A 23,907-nucleotide genomic window follows, 5' to 3' on the forward strand; every position below is an offset into this window, starting at 1 on the left:
AAGCTTAAGTTAGCGTAAACGCGGTTGACCCTAAGCTAACTAGCATGCTAGCATGGTCTAGCTCTGCATTCAGGTGTTAGACAGTTAAATATTTTTAGAAAAATTAACGGCGTATGGTTTTGTTGTTGTTGCTAGATTTAGCAGCTCAAAGTGATACCGTTAAATTGCTTTTAACTTGTCAATTGTTTTAAGTCGTTGGCGGACATATACATCATGTCTCAGCTTGACAGCAAGTATTGGAAAGTGAAGTTCAAATAGAAGAAATCGTATTGCAGGCATGCTTAAATGTCAGCGTAATGGGTAAATGCGTAATGACCAAAATTAACACAAATTATTTCGGAGCTGTAGTTCTGGTTTTTGAAAACAAACGGGGGGAATATTTTAATAGTTTAATCTATACAGCTGCACGTTTTTGTATGGTTTTCCTAAAACCTCGAATCTGAATGTCTTTTAACCTTTGTTTTTACACTGCCAATGGTCTTTTCTTTAAGGTATTCAGATTGAGATAAGGTTCACAAAAATTTCCAGTGTCAACCAAGCAAATGCACACTGTTTTAAGAAATGTAAATTAAAATATTTGCCCTACCAAAGCTACCAGATTCCTCTTAAAATCTTACACTAGATCACCTAATACAGGGGTGGGTGAACTCCAGGCCTCAAGGGCCGGTGTCCTGCAGGTTTTAGATGTGTCCTTGATCCAACATAGCTGATTCAAGTGGCTAACTTGCCTCCTCAACTTGAGCTGTGCGATATTTTTTCAGCATTTGGAAGACCATGCAGGCACAGAGAATGCCAGCATGGACAGTAATAATGAGGCAGAACCAGGTAGCTCCAAACAGAAGGAACAGTCAAAACTAATTGAGGATCTTATTCCTAAACAAGGGGCTAACTCTGTAGCATGGACATAGTTTGGTTATGAAAAGTCTGACATGGACCAGAAAACTGTACTATGCTAATAATACCGCAAACAGGTCCCCACCACAGACTCAAGCATGACAAACCTCTTCTACCACCTATGCAATAATCACGTGAGAGAGTTGAGAAGCATAAAAGAGCCATCAGGTGCTCAAAATAAACCTTAGACTTAAATGTTAGAACAGACTTTTCCCTGCAGCACGCCATGTAATAAGTTCTTACAAAGAAAATGGCGGCCGTTACAACTTGTGTCTAAAAATATATATAGTTTCATGGATCGGTCAAAACACTTGACTCCAGGTACACGACGCCCAGCTGAAAACACTTCACACAAGTCGAGTTGCCCGAGATGTCTTGAAGTTCTCGAGAAGCCTGGTAATGAACCAGTTTTGATTCAGGTGTATTGACCCAGGGTGATATCTCAAACCTGCCGGACACCGGCCCTTGAGGGCTGGAGTTCCCCACCACTGACCTAATATTATAAGGGTGGATGTTGCAACAACTTAATAATATTGTTTTTGTCCAATAGTATAATGATAGGCTAAATGGAAAACATACAATTTATTACCATTTACATGTTGATCTGTCTTTCAAGTTGGTTGATGGAGTTTAATGACCATCAAATAGTGCATCGCTACACTTCTTCCTGAAGGGTGTCTTAACTGTAGCACAGAACAATAGCTGCTGTTTGTCAAGGGATTTAGGACTCCCAATAAGAAGTCAAACACTGATGCATAAGAACAACAACAAAAACAAGTCCTACACAAATCAAGGTGAGTTCTCCCTAATCTATATAAAATGTTTAGTTCAATGTCTTTTTATTTTTCAGTCTGAAACATTTACATTAAAGAGTGCTCACTCAAATTTCCAGGGTTTTTCCTGCATATAAAAATGTTTGCCACCCCAAGAGGTTTTGGCCAGCAATAACAGGAAAATTGACTGACTTGTGTAAGATAAGGTAACGTGGAGTCTTTACATCTTTGCATTAACTATATGTGAGCCAGTCATGTTTTTACACATGTATTCACTCCAAAAGCTGGACATTTTGAGGTCTTAATGAGCTACCACAAATTGACAAACTCAGTCAGTTTGTCACTTACCCAAAAGCCAAAAAGGCATATAGTGCTTTTACTATTAAAATCTCTCCAGGTTCTTGAAATGCATCTCCAGCTGTACAATTGAAGGTTTAAGATAAGGAGTAACTAAACAATTCAGGCTGTGAAGTAGGGATAAGAATTAGTTATTGCTATTAAATATTTGAGTACATATAACACCTAGCCTAGTGCTATTTCACGTTTTGATAAAGCTATGAAATGTCTATATCTAAGATGTATATTGCGATTTGGTCTCCATGCTGTTGGTTGCAGATGGTTAAAGAGTTGTCCTTTCACAGTGTGGTGCTGTAAGCACCTTTGGGCCTGAGAGGTACTGGATAATAATATGGAAGGTCCCAGTCCCTGTGGGCTGTGAATGAACCAGAGTGCCGCATGACCCGATCCACGTATCCAGAGACCGTAGGGATCTCTTCCCTTGGATGGTCGCCACAGTTGGGGACTGTGGGTGTGACAAACCCCTGCTTCATTTTGTACCGGCTGGTCCAAGCCTCCATGGGTTGGAACTGCACCGGCTGCACTGAGAGATCATCCTCTTCATCGTATCCCTTTTGGCTCAGGAAGTCCTTTAGTATTTGCTTAAACACAGATGCCAGCTCCCAGGGTCGTATGTTGTTAGTGGCAAGCACCTCACGAAACCTGTGGAAACATACAACATTATAGTTAATTAAACAGTTCTTGGAGAGGTATTTCCTCATCATTTAATCCTTTTTGTTTCCTTTGCGCTCTGTCCTCTCGTCTCTGACTTGAAAATCAGTCACACTAAGCCACGTTGAAATATGTCTCTGTTCCTAAAAACACAGTATCACTGTAGTTTATGAAATAGTCACAGACTCTTATCTGGTTATTATTTTTTCTGCTGAAGGGGTTGGTGGTAAAGTTTGACCTCTTACATTAGAGACAGTGGACATAAAATCTACTCAAGTTTTGAAAAGCTTTGACAGAAATTTTATTTCTATATTATGACTTTGTCTTCATAGCAGCAGCCCTGTAGACAGGTGTAGCGATTGTGCCCTCACCCAGAGGTTTAGATTCCACATTTTATTGCCTTAACATTAGCATGGAGCCAGAATTTACCTCCATGCTTACTAACCTTAGCTAACTAAGGTTAACAAGGGTTCATAAACTGTACAGATTCAGTGAAAATACATACATATTGACTAATTAGTGCTTATTAACAAATTAAGTGCCAGATTTACTAAACAGGTCAAAATAGCAGGTGTAAATGGCTCTCAGAGTTGTGGGTTTGCTTGTGATGTAAATATTCTCTTCCCTATATTTTGTGCCTTGAGAAAGGAACTCTCAGAAATGCATATGCAATAGAGTCAGTCAAAAAAAATCTCTGAGTCACTCTAACAAGCAATCTTGTCACTGCGCCATCTTTGTAAATACTCATAAAACTTTAGCACTCACTGCTGGGAGTGTCTGTACCTTAACAAAGGCACAAGGTAATAACAGCACAAACATGTTGAAGAGGATCGGTTTAATAACTTTCAGTAGTGGATGAGCCCTAACAGATTCCAGCTTTAGCTGCCCAACCTGTCAATTATTGAGACCACACCCCTAACTTGGTTATCCAGGTGGTTATAAACAAATTCAGCCCACTCAGAGGTCCTATAAAGGGGAATCTAGCTGTAGATGATTTATAATGTTGCTAAGTTAAATTTAAATGGGAGCCTTTAGGGAATGACTTCCCTTTGGAGCCATACTCAAGTGGCAACTACTAGAACTGACACTGTCCCTTGTTGGCAGTACAAGGCTACAGCATGTAGATGATGGTCTAAAAATCTACATTTTGGTCCCATAAGATGCAAGGAGAGGAGTTGAGTATCTACAAACTAAGAAATAATATTTCCATCAGCATGGTGTCAGCCTGATAATGTGAAGTTTCTGTGCTTCACCTAAAATATTGGACCTGTGTGCTTTTATCTGTTTTCTCTCACAGTTTCAAAAAATGACATATCTGGGACAACAGCGAAGATTTTTGTAAATGATAAAAGCATAATAACACATCTTATTAAATATGTTTTTCTTGGCTAAGATGTTATGTAAGCACACAGTAGTGACCTAGTAGAGAGTTTTATGGGGAAAATGTAAGTAGGTCACAGTGCTCAACCATGTCTAACAGCTACTTCTTCTTTTTTCCATACTGGCTAACAGAGACGAGTGGCAACCCCAGCAGCCTGGCTTCACTCACCCTTACAGGGCGTCCTTCACCTTCACATGTTAACACCCTGTATCGCCTGTGTCTGTGACTATAACACATAATGGCTTTCTTGGCAGCTCGCCCTAGCTCCCTTTCCCTTTGGGTCTTCTCTGCTTTGCCTGCTGTCAGGCCCTGTTGATGCAGTAGCAGCTAGTATCTGTTGACAGCTTACTAATGTGAGGACAGAAGAAGGCATGGGTACTACTAAACACCTGGAGAGGACGGTGGCTGCTTGGATAGATGGGATCTGGGCACACAAGAACTCCAGCTGTTGTAGTTCTGATGAGGGGATGAGGGTCCGCAACCTGGGGTACTTTTGAAACCAGTGGAGACCCAGAGTGCTGTGAGCCATCCTATGCTCACGCTCCAGTTCTCTCGCCAGCCGCTCGCGCTCTTCCACATGCCACAGGAGCTCTGTGATCAGCATGCGGCTGGGTAACCCCCCTGAGATTTTCAGAGATGGTGTTTCATCCTGAGCCTGCACTCTTGTCTCATGCGACCATTTCATCCAGCTGAACAGAGGCATGGCATTCACAGCACGCTGTCTTTAAAAACTGAAGGACATTAGAATTATTAGTTATCTTTAGCATCAAGTCAGGATTTTCACAACACAACAGAATCATAATAATCATCTGAATTACTGGAATAGACGTTGCTTAAAACAAATTTCTATAACAGTTGCACCTGCAAATAACAGGACGGCATAACAGCAAGTGAGGAACTGCACAAGTCAGGCAGGCAAACTGATGTAAGCTAGGGAAATGAAAACTCTTCTCTGAAACCCTTTAGAAAAAAATAATGGGGTTTTTCCCTCTTTATTAAAAATGTTTGTGGGTACCAAAGAGGTTTTGGTCTTCCCTTAAAGGAAAATATATACTGTGATTACATTTTCAAAAAATAAATAGAAAACTTTCCGGGGATTTAACGCACTCTAATATAAAATAATTTTTTTGCTAATTAAATGCCCCCCCCCCCCCAAAAAACAAACAAACAAACAACAAAACCCAGGATCCATTTCTCTTAAGTAAGATAACAGTTTTGCCTTAACTGTGACTCCAGTTATCACCTCCCAAAATGTGTATTTCAAGTCAATTCCTCTGGTTAACCGCTAACCAGAGGAATTTTTCTTGCAAATGGAAATGCTAATTTGCTAATTGTCAAAAATCTTGCAGTTGTACTGAAATGGGCTTGACTATTCAGATTGAATGAGAATTATTTGATTAGAATGTTTTATTAGTTTTATGTGGTAAATCTAGTTTATAACTTAAATCTAGTCTGTATCTCTTTGTGACGTTTTAATAATTCAGAATTGAAGCTTGACATTGAAAAATGATCATCCCATAGCTATTCCGTCCTTTGATCCCTGCCTGATGGCTACTTTGATTTCAAGGCCGATGTCCCAGGTGTGCGCATTTGGCCCTTTTATTCAAGCTGATAGATCAGCTGAGTTTCCACCTGGGATTCAGATGGATTAAACTGCCTGTGGGGTCAGAGGTCAGCCATACAAAAAACCTTATGGGTTTTCGCTTATTAAGCTGCACATCAGCGCTTCAGATTTGCTTCCTAATTGTAAAAAAATAGTTATCACAATAATATCTGGATGAATAAGAAAGGAAAGAAATGTACTTACTGGTGAAAGGGCACTGCTGACTCTTGTCTGAGCTTTTTAGAAATTGGGCAAAGAAGAGCTTTTCACAGAGTAGAGCCTCCAGCGTCTTGTCTCCATGGATCCGTCTGTGCAAACTTAACTCCTCTCGCTGTTGACTACATCCGGCAGCAATCCTACCCTTGCTTTGTTGTTGCAAATATTTTCATTTTTTGTCTTGTAGTTTTTTGTCTTGTCCTCTCACTGCGCCTGTCATGCAGACTTTTTCCAGGAGAGTTAGTCACACGCACACGGCTAACTGACTAAGAGCTGTCACTTCTCTTCTCCTTTCACCCCACTCTCCTCTGTGCAGTGTGCAGCTTTTGTTGTAGGGTCAGCTGCTTTGTAGCTTGCACGAAACGTGTGCATTGGAGAGAAAGAGAGAGGACGAGGGTGCGTGTGTGCGCACAAGTCGTGGGTGTGCATTTGAGCTCCTAGTACTGTCAGGGTTTTTGTCTGCTGTTGTGATAAAATCCTCCCCTTGCTAAGAGTGCAGGAGGCACACATGCATAAACACACACACACACAACCGGGAATGCTCCTCAGGCTGCAGCGCTGTGGGCCTGGTCAAGCTGACAGAGGGAAATTAGAGAGGATGCAAAAACTTAGTTAGAAATTGCATCAAGAAGTGAAATAGGCAGAGAAAAAATGTGAAACTTTCTTCTAGAAAATGGATGTTTAAAAACAAAAAAAAATTCAAAAGGTTTAAGAATCTGTGAGTTTAACTGTGACTAACTGATTCTTGTCGACTACATTATGTTCGATTATACAGCCCCTTTTTTTCTTTTATTGCTATACTTAAGCTTTTTTCTTTAAAAAAAAAGTTTTTTTTGTACATGGATTACCACGTATAAAGAAGGGGAGCATTTTCCTGTTCATTTTGTTTTTTATGTTTTTGTTTTCAAGATGATGTTGAGAAAAATGCTGCACCATCTACCATCATATTCAACCTCACAATTCTTGTAATGATCTGAAATTAATTGTTACACTCAAAGGAAACTGATTTTAATATAATATTGATAATTTTGATAAATGCTGGCTTCTAACTTGTCTTGTTTTTACCAGTACATATATTTGTCTTTGCGTTGTGAGGGACATTGCGGTATAAAGGTCAAAACTGAAAGCTTAAACGTTAAAGTCTTTTTGTCCAAAGCAGCTAATCGTATCTTATACAGTTTTGGTGTTACTGTATTAGATTTGTTTGTAATTCACAAATTTGGTTTTCTTACAGTCCAGCAAAGATTCTTCAGCATGGCAGCCCAAAACTTGTGAACTCTGATGGAGAGAGGCTGCAAAAACCAGAACCTGCAGTGCGTAAGTACTAATTTTGTCATAGCCTTTCTGAGCCTAGTTTGTGCTTCCTTTTATTTTTGGATATACAGAAAGCTTAATTCTTAATCAGTTTAAAACTTTATTTTTTCCTTTTTCTCCTGCTACTTTTCTTTTCACTAGGTTATGCTAATCCTCCTCCACTCACAAGCTATGAGTATCCAGACTTGCCCATAGCCAAAAACAGACAGGAGGTAAGAGATTGACGTAGCTTGATGGTCCTGTAGTGCACTTTCATTATCCCGAGGTTCTGTTTGTCATTTTTACCGAAATTTTCTTTATGTCCCCAGGACACTTGAGCACTTAAGCTTTTGCTGTTTGCTCAAGATGAACATAAAGTTATTTGATGCTGATGGACAACAACAATCAGATTCCCTAGTCTATTATTATTTGTTGACTAATACAGAGTAGTGTGTGTGTGTGTGTTTTAGGAGATAATGCTGCCATTTAAGCTGGACTTTCTTAATGCAGATTATAAAGTCTAAAATTTAGGCCATAAATCAGCTTACCACATCCATCTGCCCAACAATTTCATAACTTTTTCTGCAAATTTTATTTGTTTTTTCGATGATATGGGTTAGTAGCTAAATGTGCTTCCTTTTTTTTTTATCAAATGCCTTTCTTTTTAACTGTGCACGTGTCTGTTTGTGTTTTTTATGTGTGTGTCTGTTTGCGGTTGTTTCCAGCTGATTTCCCTCATAGAAAACAACTCTGTAGTGATCATTCAAGGAGCCACAGGCAGTGGAAAGACCACCCAGCTGCCACAGTACATTCTGGACTATTACAATGAGAAAAATGCCTCATGCAACATTGTAGTCACCCAACCACGTAAAATTGGAGCCACCAGTATTGCTCGATGGGTTGCCAAACAGCGGAAGTGTACCCTGGGTAGTGTGGTGGGATATCAGGTTGGTGCAGTATTAGGATAGAATGTGATTTTCTTAAACTGCATACACTGCTCTTCGATCATGTAGCAGTAGTAGAAAACCAAGATACATTGACCCATATTGATTCAAACTTTAGACAAAGAGCATTCATTATTATCTTTCTCACAACTTCAGAGTGTTTGCATGTATGTGTTAACAAGCTCTTGTATGCTTTGTTGCTAGGATGTCTGACTGTGTTGTGCAGAGCTTTGAAACTGTGTGTCTAATAATAACTGTTGTCTCCTCCGCTTGATGCAGACCTCTGGAGTTAAGGATGATGTCACTGACAGTGGGAGCAATGATAAATAGTCAGTGTTAGTAGGAGAAAAAAATCTTAGCTTATGCAACACAAACTAAACATTATGGTATAATTTCCATTACAACATGTAAAGTGGGAGAGTTATATCTATATATTTGTTTAGCCGCAAGTTGGCAAAGCAAAAAGTGTAACATGGATACGCAATCGATTTTATTGAGGTTCACTGATGTTTTCTCCACTCAGAACCACAAATAGTCATGTTGGCATTGCAGGCATCAGTTTTTAAAACCCTGGAAAAGTTTAAGCCTAAAGCTACAGCAGAGGAAGTGTACTTCCTCTGTGGCCTCTGCTGTTCCTTCCTGAGGCAGTAAAAAGTAACCTTGTTGTGTTTTTTGGAGCTCAATAAATCCAAGTAGTGCTATAATGCAGCAAAACAGTACAAAACCTTAAATTCTAAAGAAATCAAATTGCAGATGGTATAAAAAGATTATCTGCAAGTTGGTATTTGCAGATGTCAGGATTTTTCAAGTTCCATCAGTTCATATAGAGCTTGGGTAAAAGGCATTCTCCTTTTCTGCCCCATCGTCATGGAATACATTACGGATAGATTTGAGTCTCTCTCAATTGATTTTACGTGTAGACTTCAAAAGACATACAAACGTTTTTGTGAAATCATCACTGGGAACTTGTTCTTGTCTTTGATATGACTGTGTACATTACACAAATTTAGCTATTGTTTCTTTTATTGTTGTAATTTTAATGTTTGTCTGGAACAGGTCTCTCTTGTAAATGAGACATTGAGGGTCAATGGAACTACCTATATAAATAAATGTTAAATAAATGAATACAAGTAAGAAAAAAACCCCAAAAAGCAAAAGACGAGAACAAATGGATGCCTTCCATAGATTTTAGACCCTGTCATGAAGGTGCCTTTATAGACTTTTCCAGTTAGCAAACAACAAATCAACTAAGTTCCCTCTGGATTTAGGAAAATGCAAATATGTATTTAATTGACAAGTTTGTGAATGCAACTGTGTATATATTTGTTTAGATTGGCCTGGAGAAGATGGCAACTGAGCATACCCGACTAATCTACGTGACCACAGGAGTGCTGCTGCAAAAACTGGTTCAGGCCAAGTCCCTCACTGAATTCTCCCACATTTTTGTAGATGAGGTGCATAAACCACACGTCTAATTTTTCATGTTTATATGTGTTTCTCTGTTAGCTACTGCCAAAAAGGGGGAATTTGTGTTTATTTACTTTTCTTTAGTTATTTTGGGGGAAGTACAAATATTAAATCTAATGACAGACAGGTGAAATAGTCAAAAAAATATCTTACCACTTGGTCCCTGCAGTTGATTGCCTTGGACACTTGTGTCATTAGAATAAAAGGTGACTACAAATCAATATCAAGTTGTTCATAGTGCCAGAACATTTCTATTCTGATGAGAGTGGATTCTTCCAGGATGACAATGCCCCCCATCCATAGGGCGCAAGGGATGACTGAATGATTTGAAAGTATGAAAGTGATGTGGCCTCACAGCCACAAAATCTAAATCAAGTTGAAAATTGTGTGAGACTTTGGACCAGGATGTTGGAGTGTTCTTCACTGGCGTTCAGTCCTTCTAAAAATGATCAGACTTGGAGAGTCAATGCTTTCAACAACTCTTCTCTTTGTCTTTAATTTGTCTACCATTTATAATACTTTAATCCAAAGTCATTTCTAGTTTTCTGCCACAAGAGGTACTGTTATAAGCTTAAGATTAATTTAATCCTATTATTTAGTGAGTGATTCTTGAATGTTCAAAATGTAACCTTTTAACAACTCTGCCTTTATCCAAGGTTCATGAGCGCACATCAGAAATGGACCTTCTCCTTCTAATTTTGAGAAAACTCCTCCATTCCAACTCTTACCACATCAAGGTAACTGTTGGGTCAGGCTAAAAGATTTCCTTCGTCTTCCTCATGCTTAGTCACTTGTACTCTCACTCACAAGAGCCTGTCTTCGTTTTAGATAATCCTTATGTCAGCCACCATTAACTGCAAGCAGTTTGCTGACTACTTTGCCACTCCTATTCGTGGCAAACTGAACCCAGCCTATGTGTTTGAAGTGGAAGGGGCATCCTATGCCACTGAAGATTTCTACCTGGATGACCTCCACCACCTGTCTCCGTATAGGGTAGATAGTTGAGAGAGTAAATGGTTGCTGATGCTACGGTTCTCTACCTTGAAGCCAAATCTATTGTATCTGAATTTTGTGTCTGTTTTAGACTGAATCACCACATCCAGGCGACCTGTACATCTCAGCAGATATGTACAATCTTGCCATCAGTCTCATCCAGAGCTTTGATGAAATGGAGGGCAAAAATTCCAGGTAAGGCCAAAGTATTGTAACTTTTAGAACTGCTTAAACATGTAAATAGGCAAGGATGTAATTGTTTGTTAACTGAATATGGATACATGTATTTATGTGTGAGCAGCAAGGCCGAGAAAGAGGGAGGCATGACTTTGTCAGAGAGAGGAAGTGTTTTGGTTTTCCTCCCTGGCATACACGAGATAAGCTACATGCAGGAGGCCTTGACCAAGCTGGTTCACAAAAGGTAAATGCATTTACCTGCTGAGAATTGTACATGTGATCAGAGTTGGACACATTTAAAGTGGCAATAGACAGATGTTTGTTTTTTTTAAACTTATTATTATGAGGTGGTGTTTGCTTAATGTAATGTCTACCATCACTGTACAGGTCAAACAGGTTGATTTCTGTTTCCTCAAACATATATGTGCCGCATAAGACAGATTGCCTCACCACATCTTTTTATCAAAGGATGTACAAGTATGCAGTACTGTCAGTAAACTCCTTAACACAGACACACCACTGTCTACGTACGACGCTGTGGGGTGCGACTACTATAATGGCAGGTTGGTGACTGTCGTTTGCTCCCAGAGGCTGGCTTCGGCTCACGTAAATGTGCTCAAGCTGCAAGCGATGCAATGCATCTGCTTAGCAATACAACATTTTTTTGGCCATATCTCTGTGGGTAACATGTTTAGTGAAAACTACATGGATAATTACTTATTTCAGCTGCCAGGGCAGCGCTCTTTCACCACAGCTTCACAGGCTAGCCAAAGAAACAACTGTGTTAAGCAACACCAGATTGTTGTCCCTTTAGTCAACAGGAATTCTGAACGAGGAGGGCATCTTTTGTCCAAGGGGATCCAACTGTTTGGAGATTTCACCTGCAGGACTTGGAACTGAGATAAGATGGCTGAGATAAGGCTGAGTTGTATCGTATATCTCAGTGTCCGCTGTTTTCTCCCTCTCATGATGCAAATGCGTCACTGCACATGCAAATGCTCACACGCTTTCCTGCTTCTCAGCCTGATCTCCCCAGGGTTAGCCAGGCATACCCATGAAAGGAATGAATGCTGCAGGCCGCCCTCTGAGGGTCATTAGCACCATTTAGAATAAAAGGGCTTCCTGCTTGCTGTTTCAGCATGCAGTGTGGGGTTTACTGATAAAACTGCTGGACAGCACCTTCTGGTATGTTGTTTCATGAGGGGCTTGCATCATAAGCTCACAGTCTGTAGACCACTGGTTCCATTAGAAGAGTTGTCTATCAATTTAAATGCCCCCTCTCACAACCCCTTTGAGCTTAGTGAAGTAGTGGGGGCTGAAGTTTCTCTTACTTAAAACTGCTCTGCTGTTTGGACTAACCCAGTCAAGCAAGTTAGGGAGTTACAGTCTTTGTTCGTTCACCCGTCATGTTTACAGTTAGCCCCAGGTCTCCCTAAAGTGTGTCTGAGGCCCAATCCAGCCTTTGTGCCTGAGATGATATAGATGTCATACAGGTGCCCCCACTGTTCTCCTCAACAGAGGATTGCAGGGTTAACACCTTGTGCCCGGAGCAGGCCTTAAATTAGGGGTGGGCGATATAAACGATATACGATAGAAACGATATAGATTTGGCCAACGATAGAGATTTTGACTATATCGCGATATCGCATGTTGATGATGTCATCAAGCTGCGCCTGTTTTGGTAGAAAGTATCACAGTGGCTACAAGCATTATCATCAGTAAATTATGTTCTCCTGACTGAAGTTTGGCCCGTGTATAGCATCCTGCTATGCGATTGCATTTGTCCCTGACCACCAGAATCCCTCACGTTAACTTTTATCGAGTGGAAAAAAAGTTGCTGTTCATCCTCCAGCTTCACTGTGCTAATGTTATGCTAACATAGCTGTGTCGCTAGCAATCACGTAGCACAACATTATATACCAGGTAGTCCAACTTCGGTAACCCTGCAAACGCCACTGCTGTTTAGTTTTCTGTCTTCACTTATGTTGGAAGTGGTAGCAGAGCTGTATGTTTTAATTAGTTTCAAAAATCTCTGTCAGAACATGGTATGAAATGTTTAGGTGTAAACTAGCGAGCTAACTTCCTGTTAACTTCTAACTCCGTTAAATTTAATAAATTCTGTTTTCATGGATGCATGGATGTTAAACTTAAATGTTACACCCGATAAAGCAGCAACGCTGATGATTTAATTAAAGATGAAAGAATTTAGACTGTTTTTAACTCTCAGTGTTCGTTTGACTTTGGGACCTGAAGGGGACGGAGTTTTGGACCCAGATTACTCCTCACTACGGCAGCCGTAATGCTCTGACAATCCATCAAGCAGTCCATCAGCAGGCTTACCAAAGTTGTACTAAAACATTTTTTAACAGATTTCTACACGCCAAAATCGGTTCAAGGTCAGTGAGCACAACCAGAATTCATACATAAGGCACACTCTCGATTTTTGAGAAAATTAAAGGATTTTAAGTGTGCCTTATAGTTTGGAAAATACGTTATACAGAAGAAAAGAATATATCGTGATATATATCGTTATCGCACATGCTTCAAATTATATCGCGATATGAATTTTAGGCCATATCGCCCAGCCCTACCTTAAATATACGTGGACTGAACAGCAGTGTTCAGAAAATCAGATAACCTGTTCCATCTGAGGTTATTTTATTGGCTTGTAAAGACCATATGAGCTCATTTTGCTAGGAGTACAGCCATATCCTGAGGTTTGTTCAGAGTTATGTCGGTCCATAATATTTGTGCAGCAGCAAGCTAAGCTATGCCACACATGTTTGTGCATTTTCGCAGGCTGGATGCTGCACAGTCATCTCTGGCTCAGGGTTGACACAATCTGGGAGTAGGTTGTATCTCCCATAGTGAAACACAAAGTGAAGTTAGATGCACAATGAACGTGATACACAGTGGTAGAAAGTATCCAATCTCTGTAGATAGCGGTGAAGGTGCAGAAGTAGCAGATCAGTAAAGGTAAATGAGTAGTACTTTAACATTTAAGTTAAAACTGAACATGCTACTTTTTTCAGATTGCAGGTTTATCCTCTTCACTCATCAGTGACACTGGAGGAGCAGAACGGCGTGTTCCTCTTTCCTGTTCCCGGATACAGGAAGGTAAAAGCTGTTGATCGTAACTTTTTGCATGTGCTGTCAGTACCTGCTATACCGATTATCTTCTATTCCTCACAGGTGATCCTTTCCACCAACATCGCAGAGAGTTCAGTGACTGTTCCAGATGTCAAATATGGTGGGTTTTTTCTGTTTTTAATTTTTAAAAATTTGACTTTTATCTATTGCCACTCTTCTTTCCATTAATCTATTTACAAGAAACTCAGAATAAAGGCATACAGATATCAATAATGTTGTAAGGAAAAAAGGAAGTTAAATAAGACATAAATAAGCGCAAGATACAAGAAATAATTCCCAAGTAGCAGTCCCACCTGCACCTACTACCAGACAAAGGCCATATCAAAGTTAACGATGGTGGTGTCACTGCCAACATCAGAGAGAACGATACAATTAGTAAGGTAAACAACAATTAATAAATATAGAAAAACAAATAACTGCACTATGTCATCTCCTAAAATCTGACAACATGTACTAGTTAATGTTTGTTTATTTCCATATTACATGAATTAGGCCACCTTTGTCTGTCTTGCTCCTAGAGCAAAGATTTGCGTTGAAGCATTTCTCCTATGGTGCTTTGGTGTAAAATAGTTGATGTAAAAAATATTCAGCTTATGTGAAAAGTTTTTTGCTCAATGTGATTTTTACTTATGAATTGCAAAAGAACTGCCCACATCTTGGTCCCATGTGGTTTTAATAATAGGCGGTTTATTCTCTGAGATCTATTTATGTATTTATTTAAGTTAACTTATATTAGCATTTTTTTTTTGATGACAGTTATTGACTTCTGCCTGGGTCGCCAATTGGTGTGTGACCCGGATACCAACTACCAGTCTCTGCATCTCACCTGGGCATCCAAAACCAGCTGCAACCAACGCAGAGGTACGACCATTGTAGACCTTTTAAGTGCTTACTATCACTTCTGCCTTTAACTCTCAATGTTTGTTTCCTGCCAGGTCGGGCAGGTCGAGTCTCAAAGGGCTACTGTTACAGACTTGTTACCAAAGAGTTTTGGAAAAAGGAAATCCCAGACTACATGATTCCTGAGATGCTGGTAAGAGACTGTGCCAGTGACCAGTTTTTAATGCAGTTCAGACCTTACTTCTGAAAACTGATCTGTGCTCTACTATTTTCCATTTCCTCAGCTTGCTCCGCTCTCCACTGTCTTGTTGAAAGTAAAGCTGCTGGACATGGGAGATCCCCGCTCCCTCCTCTCCACAGCACTCTCACCTCCCAACCTCTCTGACATAGTTAGGACTGTGCTACAACTCAAAGAGGTAGAGAGTGTAACTTGATGATTGTGTTCTGAGAGAGGCATTATTGTCTAGTCAAGTGCAGACAAATGTGTAGCTGTAATGGTGATTGTTATGTATTTGGACGGGCAGCTGACCGCCAGCTCTGTCTGAGGATTAGACCTTGAATTCTCTGAGAGGAGCTTTGCGTCAGCCAGTGTTCACATTAAGTTTATAGCGTGAGAGCACAATAGGGCCATGTCGAATATTAATGATGTTGTGTGTTAGGCTAAGGGAATGAAAATGTGCATGTTATCTTTTTATTTTAGTATTTCTGATGTAATAGCATTTGTTAAGTATTTAATTTTACCTCTTGGTAAATGACTACATAGTTATTTTTTAGTATAACTGAGCACTGGACTGACCTTTTTTATAGAAGTCAAATTCACCTTATCACAAATGATGCTTCATTCTATGCGTTTAAACATTTTTTCACCATTATGCACACTTTTTTCAGTTCAGTTCAGTTTTCTCAATTCAATTATATAACACCAAATCGCAACAGCCCCCTTAAGGCGCTTTATATTGTAAGGTAAAGACCCTACAATAACACAGAGAAAACCCCTTTGAGCAATGCTTTGGTGACAGTGGGGAGAAAAAACTTGCTTTGAACAAGAAGAAACCTCCAGCAGAGCCAGGGTCAGCGACAGACTACCATTTGGGGGTGAGGGAAAGAAGACAAGATAAAGATACGCTGTGGAAGACCGCCAGAGAGTAATAATAACTAATGATTAAATGCATAGTGATGTATGAACACGTGGTGAATGAAACAGAAACACTCAATGCATCATGGGAAGGCACCAGCAGCCTAGACCTATTGCAGCGTAACTAAGGATGGATATAGGGTCCTAACTATATGCTTTATCAAAAAGGAAAGTTTTAAGCCTAATATTAGCACACAATCACACTGTGATGGGCAGTCAGGGTGACCAGATTGCTCAAAGATTGCTTTGATATGTGGACTGCAGAAGCCAGAAATTGACAAGCAGTCTTCCAGTAGTAGACAAACCACATTGCCTCCTCCATCTACACACTTGCTGCTAAATGCTGTGTTTTGAAGGTTTGGTGCGATGTAAATCAGGCAATCCCTTTTCAGTGTTATGTAGCTTAGGTGCTTTTTGCTACACAAAGGAAAAGGAAGAGCTGTGGATCGAACTATCGACCTTCAAAGTTGTTGACAAACTGCTTTACTTCCTAAGAGAGGATGTGTATAAAAAGAACACGCTAGAGGACGTGATGCAGAAAAACTCTAAAAAGCATAACATGGCTGTTTTTATAAAATGATTTATGATTAAAAGGTGTGTGTGTGTGTGTGTGTGTGTGTGTGTGTGTGTGTATGTATATATATATATATATATATATATATATAAAATATTTAAATGTTAAAGCTAAAATGTTATGAGTTTAGAAGTTCATTAGTTGTGTGCATTGAGTATGCTGTCTGTCACGCTGCAGATGGGTGCACTGTCTGTGAAAAGTGAAAGCAGAGGTCAAAATGAAGATGGTGAGCTGACGTTCCTGGGCCGAGTGCTGGCTCACTTGCCTTTAGATCTGTACCTGGGGAAGATGATTGTCCTGGGCCACGTCTTTGGTTGCCTGGATGAGTGCCTCATCATTGGTTAGTCTGTCATGGTACTTGGTGGTATCTGTTGTGTACGGCATGTTTTCTAGAGACATAGCTTTACAGCCTAAATGTGCAACATGTTTTTCGGAATACTTCTGCACAACATGCTCTCTCATCCTCAGCTGCCTCTCACTCTCTGAAGAGCTTCTTTGCAATACCGTCCATGCAGCAGATTGCTGGCCATAGGTGAGTCCCATCCAGCAGGTGCACTGATTTACAGACTCATGATGTCACATTAGATTTTGTGTACCAACACTGTGGCTGCATTTCATGCGTTACGTAGTAAAGTAACTTGATTTAAACTAGAGCTTTTGACGTACCTTTACATGTTAAGTGCAGCCTAATAGCTAATGCATTCAGAAAAATGCTCACAGTCCAGCAAAAATGAAAAAGTATGAAATAATAATGTCACATCACGCCACTGTTCACCTCCAGCTTGGGATTTTTTAGTTTAGATCGTGAGTAATTTTTCTTCCAGTGTATACTTATATTGGTCACGTGTCTAATTGTAACATGCTTACATTAGAGTAAGGTCAAAAGCAGATATGGGTTTTGTGTTTTGTAATTTATTTATTTTTGTATCATGTGTAACTCCAGGAGCAAGCTGGCTTTTACCCGTGGCACACCAAGTGATTCCATAGCTTTCCTAAATGCCTTCAAGGTAAAGAATTTGGTACACATCTCCAGCAGGTTTTGATTTTGAGTGGATTTTCATGCGTGGTTGCTCTATTCTCTCTTGTTTCTGTATGTTAGGCATGGCACTCAGCCAAGAAGAAAGGACAGCTGAGGCACCCAAAGGTAAACTATAAACTAAATTACTGTAACTTTCAGCAATGTTTGTGCCACCCTATCAGGATAATGACCCCAAACACACCAGAAAGCTTTGTACAAACTACTTACCAATGAAAGAAGATCAATAAGTGCTGACTGCCACTCACTTTAGCTCACAATCAGACCTGCTGGAGATGTTTTCTGACATCATAAGAACCTCTTAGGAGCATGGTCAGAGTGCAAACTATACCAAGAAATTCTGAAAGTAGTGTGTAATTGTTTCAGCAATTCACTTTTTCACTCAGACAACTAAGGGGTATTATTAGAGCTAATGGAGATATTACTACAGTATTTGAAACAAAGAAAATGTACAACTATCTTCCTTCCTGGTTTCAGGATTTTGGATCCTGTGGCAAGTGATCTTCCAAGGCTAATTTTCTATAAAATATAGACAATGATAAGTGCTGGTGCCATTGCTGTTATCAGTTTTTAAGGCAACAAATCACATTAAATGGGTAGCCAAAAAATGGAGGAGCAGCTTGTTCTGACCATGTCTCTCTAACCTGACTATCCATGTCAGCGTCACAGGGATTAAAGTCTAAGAATAAGAAATAGGGAATAAATAGGAAAGGGGCAAGGTTAGTCTATCGTACAACACTGGTTAGAGTGGTGATATGTTGTCTAGATGATGTTCCCATAGAAACAAAACCCACGCACTATGTGGGAGGGCTTTTTATGAACCATCCCCATCAACCTGCCAGCACTTTGTGTGTTCGTACAGCAATTTTCTCTAGTAAAAATGTTATTCACCTGGTGACTTTTGAGGTCTGTTTTGGATCATTATCCTGCTGTAGAACCATCTTCTTTACAGTTTCACTTCTAGCTGACTCTGTGAAGTTGTCACTCAGAACAAGATTTTTCCTGTGTTTTTGCAGCATATTCTGTGCCATGTTTTTCATGTCAAAGACCTCACGTAACAGTTCTTAGTAGCTGCTGTTATTGTTCTTATAGCCTGGTTGTTGTTTGCTGAGGCCAAAAAGATCTAGGTATTATAGAAATGATCAGAGTACCTACTTAGAATTTCTGGCCTCCCATAAAAGTGTTGAGGTATTCAAATTCTAAGAGTGAATTAAAAACTTAACACAACATTATTTCAATGTTTTTGGGTTTTTTTTTGTCTGTTTGTTTTGTGTTTTTGGCAAAAATAAAATGTATTTGCTGCCTTTTCTTCTTAGGATGAGCTGGACTGGGGAAAGGAGAACTTCATTCAGATCAAGAGGATCAGAGAGGTACAGAGATCAAAGTTGGTTGCATGTGTTCAGAGAATGACATTTCAGGAGAAAGCGTAACCTGAGTGCATTAAATAGCAGGCGTTAAGTGATAATTGCAGTGTATTTTAAGCTGATACAAACTTGGCACAAAAAGTAAGGAAATGTGCCACAGTTTCAGGGAAAATTAACAGGCTTTCCACCGTGTTGCCAGGAAGCTTTGTTACAACAAAGCAATAAACAATAAAACACAAATTGCCTTACTTTTTGTGCTACGTTTATTTAAATTTGTTTCCTTTTGTGAGGTCATGGATAGCCCTGTGATGTCTTTTGCAAATCAAGTATTAAAATTTATAGTCCTTACAATGTTTTCTAGCTGTTGACAAAGTATAAATACTTGATTACTGAAATTGCTGACCAGGTTGCAGAGCTGTATGAGGAGCTGAAGAAGCGTGTGTCTCAATTCAACATGAATGTAGCAGAGGAAAGCCAGTTCTCAGACTACACCAGTGCACACAAGCAGGCATTCATTCTTCAGGTTAGTCTTTGCTGAAAACTGTGGGATGTTTATAAATTGTCTTAAACATCATAGTGTGACAATGTAAGGAGCTTTGGGGGTTTTTGCGTGTCTGAATTTATCTGACTGTCAGTTTGATGTAAATTGTGACTCACTGTTTCTTAGGTGGTCATTGCTGGTGCGTACTACCCAAACTACTTTCTTCAGGTGGATATAGATGAAGCCCTGGCTTCCAGAGAGCTGAGTGGCTTCAATCCCAGAACGACAGTGATGGTATTATTACCTCATCTAAAGCTTGGCTCAGCTACACTTTACTTCATGATAACATAGCAATTTACAATATTAACATAATAAGAATTATTTATAAACTTGTTAATAAGCAATTGGTTGTTGTTATCATTATTAGACTTCATGTACAATTCAAGCTGGCTGATGATTTACCTAAAACAGGCTTTACTTTTCTTGTAACTGTGGGGGTAAAGCTCTAAGAACGACAAATTTGTCTCAATCTCTTTTCGCATCTTGCTCGCATGTCCTTACAGTTTTTAAAAGTGTTTGATGGACAGTTTTTAATTAAAAGGGCCTAAAATATCTATCTATCCATCCATCCATCGATTTCTTCCACTTATCCAATTAAATTGTCTTAAATTCAGATCAAGTGATCTTGTTTGTAGTCAAGTCTCCACAAAAATTTGTAGCCAATAGTGTCTCTATGTTTGCCTGCTCTACACATTTATATTTGCCCGTCTAGCTGGAATCTGAAGCCAATTTTGCTGCTTTTGCAACAGACCAAGCTCCATTCCATACTTGAATTTTCAAATTGACCATAATGCTCTCAAAAGCATTAAAAAAATATTCTGTAAGCATCACTTCCTGGCTTCTACCTCTGACCACCAGAGTTGATTGTGCCCACTCAAAATAGTGTTTGTTCTTTAAGATGTTTCAAAAGCTGCCAAGACGCAGTCCTCAACTCATTCCCTTTTATTAAAAAAAGATATGTATATATAGTCCATCCAGTCAGACACACAGTTGGATAATTTTTCAATTTTCATAATAAAAGGCACAACATGGACTGAACGCTCTGCTTCTGAAATGCTCCAAGTGTAATTTTAAACTGTGTGAAGGATAATACAAGGCTGCTTTAACCTCCTAAAACCCGACCTCTTTCATGGCATGCATTTACTCTTTGCTATTTGGGCTTATTGGGACCTGATGAATGTAAAAACAAAGAATTACTTGATTTATTTATTTTTTTAACCTGATTTTTGTTTCTGAGCAAAATTAGATCTACATAAGAGTACATTCGTTTTAATTTTGATAGAACAGTGGCAGCATAATGTCCTTGTAAGTGGATATCACACCCTTGTAGAGCAAAATTTAATATTTTGGTCTAGACAACCCAAAATGTGATGTCCACATATGTGGATGCCAGGTTCTAGGAGGTTAAAGATAGACCCTGTGTATGCCTCGGGTATGATGATGTTGATGAAGGAGGAGGCTGCAACATGCTAGCCATCCTACTTTCTAGTCGAGAGAAATGCGAAGGATACAAGCGTAATGACAGATGAGTTGGAAATTCTGTACGGTTAAAATTGGAGTATACATTAGTGTACAGTAAGTCAAAGGTGTTTACATTTGACAGGTAGTGAGCCACTGACCATAACCAGAATTATGGTTATAACCTCTTTTATGACTCTAATATAATCACCCAAATTCAAAAATTGAACATTTTATTCAGTTTGACCTGAAACTATCAAGATTCATTAGGAAAACAATCACAAAGTGAAGAAATAAGGGCCGCTTCACCACAAACTTAGAAGAGGTCACTGCTGCTAGCCTTTAGAAAGGTTTAAGGCAATTAAGCATTCACTTTTCGGACACAGACTTTTTGTCTGTCCAAATTATAATTTGGTTTATAGGCAATTAAATTGTCAGTTTTGTTTTTCTAATTGTATCATCATACTGTTGTTTTTAGTTGAGGAACCTTCCGCCGTACAGTTTCCTGTATTACAAGCAGCTGCAGTGCCTGTTCCGCCTCTGTGGACAGGTCAAAGCCTTTTCCTTCGATAGCTCCAGGTACTAGAGGCTACTGTGGCAAGTCAAACATCATCACTCGGTTCTTTGTCTGCTTGAACCTTTGTGCACTTAGTTTTAATCTCACTTTGTGTGTGTGCGTGTGTGTGTATGTACGTGTGTATGTGCACTCAGAGCATACGTGGAGTTCTACAGGACATCCCAGGACTCTGGTGTGCTGCCTGAAGTGTCTCTTGCCCTCCTGCTGGCCCATCAGAGACCTGCAATGGAGCTGTCAGTCTACCCCATTGAACAAATAGAACACTGTGCTGGGAACAGACACATAACTCACATGAAATATTCACGGTACGCCGAGTTTCGCATATTTCAGATGCCAAATGTAGTTGTCTCTCTGAGAGAAATCTAATTCATGAGCTGAAATCTTGAACATGTTTGGCAAGGACAAAATGTCATCTTAACAACTAAGTTTTGGCTGTGTTTGTCCTTTGAGGACTCAGTGTTTTTGGCAAATCTATCCCCTACATAACAGGCTGCAGTGGTCAGTGCCTTGGCCCTAAACCTTAATGTAATCTGACATCCTAGCACTCTGCATGCCTCTTGCCAGCAATCATTGGACTCAAAGTGGAGGTTTTAGGCAAAACAGTGCCAGCTTCTTCCTACCCCTGCTGGGCTGTAGGGGTGACATATTTATTTAATTGTAAGATTGCTGACATATTTTGATAAAATACAGTTTTAGCTTCTCCTCATAATTTGTGGGGTTTTTTTCCATAAAATATGCTATTCGGCTGTTGTTATTGCTGGTAAATTCTCAATAAAATTGTACGTTTGCTTGTTAAAATGTTTTATTTTGTTGAACACATAGCAGACACCTGTTTACTCTTTAAAATGAGATGCTGACTCATTTTAACTCATCACAGTAAAACGGCTATAAGTACACACATGCCAGTGTGTAGTCAGTGGTGACAGCGAAGCATCACCTAAAGTCTCTGTTTCTGTGCAGTGTGAATGTTGACTTCCAGAGCCAGTCTGTCTGCCCAGTGGGAGTGGTCAGCAGCACCGTCGACCCCGCCAAGCTACCCCCCAATCGCATGTTTGTGGTGAACATCACAAAAGTTAGTCTTCTATTCTGTTTTTATTTCCCCTACTAAATACTTACCTTTTTTGTTTGAGTAAATATTATGATTATTAATGGATGTATCGTCTCTGAAATCTGCTGTAGGTGGTGGAGGTTGGTCATTTCTGGGGGTTCCAAGCAGATGAAGCCAGCTTGGAAAAACAGCGCCAACTGACAGCAGAGATTAACACGTGCACGCTGCATCCTTTAACTGTGTCGCTCTACCCAAACCTACTGTGCCTGGCTCCCTACTCTGAGTTCAATGAGCAGAGCATGTACTACCGTGCCAAGATCCTACACATACGTGGCAACACAGTGGAGGTAAATATTACTTACACTCTGCAGCCTACTGCTCAAAATTTAGGACACCATTTTATTTTCTCTGTAACTTTTCTCTGCAAGTTTTACTTCTATTTTTCTATCTTTTTTACTTGTGATTAGCCTGTCATAGTTAGGATTCTGTACCTTTTTAAAGTCCTGACAGAAGTTCACCCATGAAGATGGCATTTGACAATCTCCCCAGTACCCTTAATGATGAGTTTTGAAACCTCAATGTATATGTTTGACCATTAGGCCAGGTTACAGTTTTTTACAAGGGTGAGCTGTGTAGGCTGAGATCACCCTCACTGACTTCTGATGCACACTCAAGCAGGCATCCCAGGGGAAAGAGTTGAGCTTGTTGGTTTGAAGGTCTAGCTGTAATTTTTCCAGTGGGCTAATGTTGTGAATGCTAAAAAAAAAAAAAAACATTGTACTTTACGCCATCTGAGTTCACTGCATTTGTAATGGCTCTGCCTTTTTGCTGCTTGCTGTGTGCGCGCGTCAATAGGTTGTCAACTTTGCTGCTGGTGCATTGTGAAAGTCTTTTTTTTCTCCCTTTTTTTAAGAATAGAAGATACTCAGGTTGAATGTTGTATTTTTTAATTTGCATGCTGTCAAATTCTACTGAGTTTGTATTTGCAAATGCGGGTGAGATGCTTGTGCTGGTTAGCACAACCAGCGTCACCTTCCTGCTTCTTTTCCCCAAGTTTCTCACTTTAATGAAAAAAATGTCTACTATTCTTCATAGATGATAGATTTCACATTTGAACTCTTAACCTGTTCATGCCAACACTGGCATAACCAGGCCAACAGCTAGTCAGTTAACTGGCCCCAGGCCATCAGGCCATTGGTGATACTGAACCCTGCTCACAGGTAGATTCCTCCCTGAGCCGTTCTCTCACAGTCTAAATACTTGTATGTTAGGTTAATTAAATTATCCATGGATTAGAGATCACACAATAGAATGTATTTAGCAGTCAGTACCAGTAGAATAACACAATTCTCAGTGTTTAATGTTAACCTTTGGAAACATTTTGGCCTATGAGCAAAGTTAATTTCATGATGGCTGTACCAACTGTCTCTTCAAA

At 39.7% G+C, this 23,907-nt stretch overlaps 2 protein-coding genes across 2 annotated transcripts in view; one reads left to right on the forward strand and one right to left on the reverse strand.

The window, feature by feature from the left end:
• The window catches only part of tdrd9 (tudor domain containing 9), a 32,907-nt gene that overhangs the window by 458 nt on the left and 8,542 nt on the right, over positions 1–23,907 (forward strand). The window contains exons 2-26 of the mRNA XM_063497004.1: positions 5,939–5,946; positions 6,546–6,593; positions 7,331–7,401; positions 7,894–8,115; positions 9,444–9,566; positions 10,236–10,316; positions 10,408–10,572; positions 10,664–10,767; positions 10,871–10,993; positions 13,782–13,866; positions 13,942–13,999; positions 14,656–14,760; positions 14,835–14,932; positions 15,024–15,155; positions 16,626–16,788; positions 16,917–16,980; positions 17,392–17,455; positions 17,548–17,592; positions 18,801–18,854; positions 19,255–19,371; positions 19,516–19,623; positions 21,326–21,426; positions 21,559–21,729; positions 22,385–22,496; positions 22,604–22,819. Of these exons, the coding sequence (XP_063353074.1) occupies positions 5,939–5,946; positions 6,546–6,593; positions 7,331–7,401; positions 7,894–8,115; positions 9,444–9,566; positions 10,236–10,316; positions 10,408–10,572; positions 10,664–10,767; positions 10,871–10,993; positions 13,782–13,866; positions 13,942–13,999; positions 14,656–14,760; positions 14,835–14,932; positions 15,024–15,155; positions 16,626–16,788; positions 16,917–16,980; positions 17,392–17,455; positions 17,548–17,592; positions 18,801–18,854; positions 19,255–19,371; positions 19,516–19,623; positions 21,326–21,426; positions 21,559–21,729; positions 22,385–22,496; positions 22,604–22,819 (2,638 nt within the window). The remainder of the gene's footprint in view (positions 1–5,938; positions 5,947–6,545; positions 6,594–7,330; positions 7,402–7,893; positions 8,116–9,443; positions 9,567–10,235; positions 10,317–10,407; positions 10,573–10,663; positions 10,768–10,870; positions 10,994–13,781; positions 13,867–13,941; positions 14,000–14,655; positions 14,761–14,834; positions 14,933–15,023; positions 15,156–16,625; positions 16,789–16,916; positions 16,981–17,391; positions 17,456–17,547; positions 17,593–18,800; positions 18,855–19,254; positions 19,372–19,515; positions 19,624–21,325; positions 21,427–21,558; positions 21,730–22,384; positions 22,497–22,603; positions 22,820–23,907) is intronic.
• On the reverse strand, positions 11–6,314 carry rd3l (RD3 like). The gene is made up of 3 exons (XM_063497009.2): positions 5,864–6,314; positions 4,446–4,787; positions 11–2,666 (listed from the first exon to the last, which is right to left on the reverse strand). The coding sequence occupies exons 2-3, from the start codon at positions 4,757–4,759 to the stop codon at positions 2,303–2,305; spliced, it is 678 nt and encodes a 225-aa protein (XP_063353079.1). The 5' UTR covers positions 4,760–4,787; positions 5,864–6,314; the 3' UTR covers positions 11–2,302.

This window comes from Pelmatolapia mariae, linkage group LG16_19 (genome assembly GCF_036321145.2).
Source record: "Pelmatolapia mariae isolate MD_Pm_ZW linkage group LG16_19, Pm_UMD_F_2, whole genome shotgun sequence".
NCBI classification, from domain to species: Eukaryota; Metazoa; Chordata; class Actinopteri; order Cichliformes; family Cichlidae; genus Pelmatolapia; species Pelmatolapia mariae.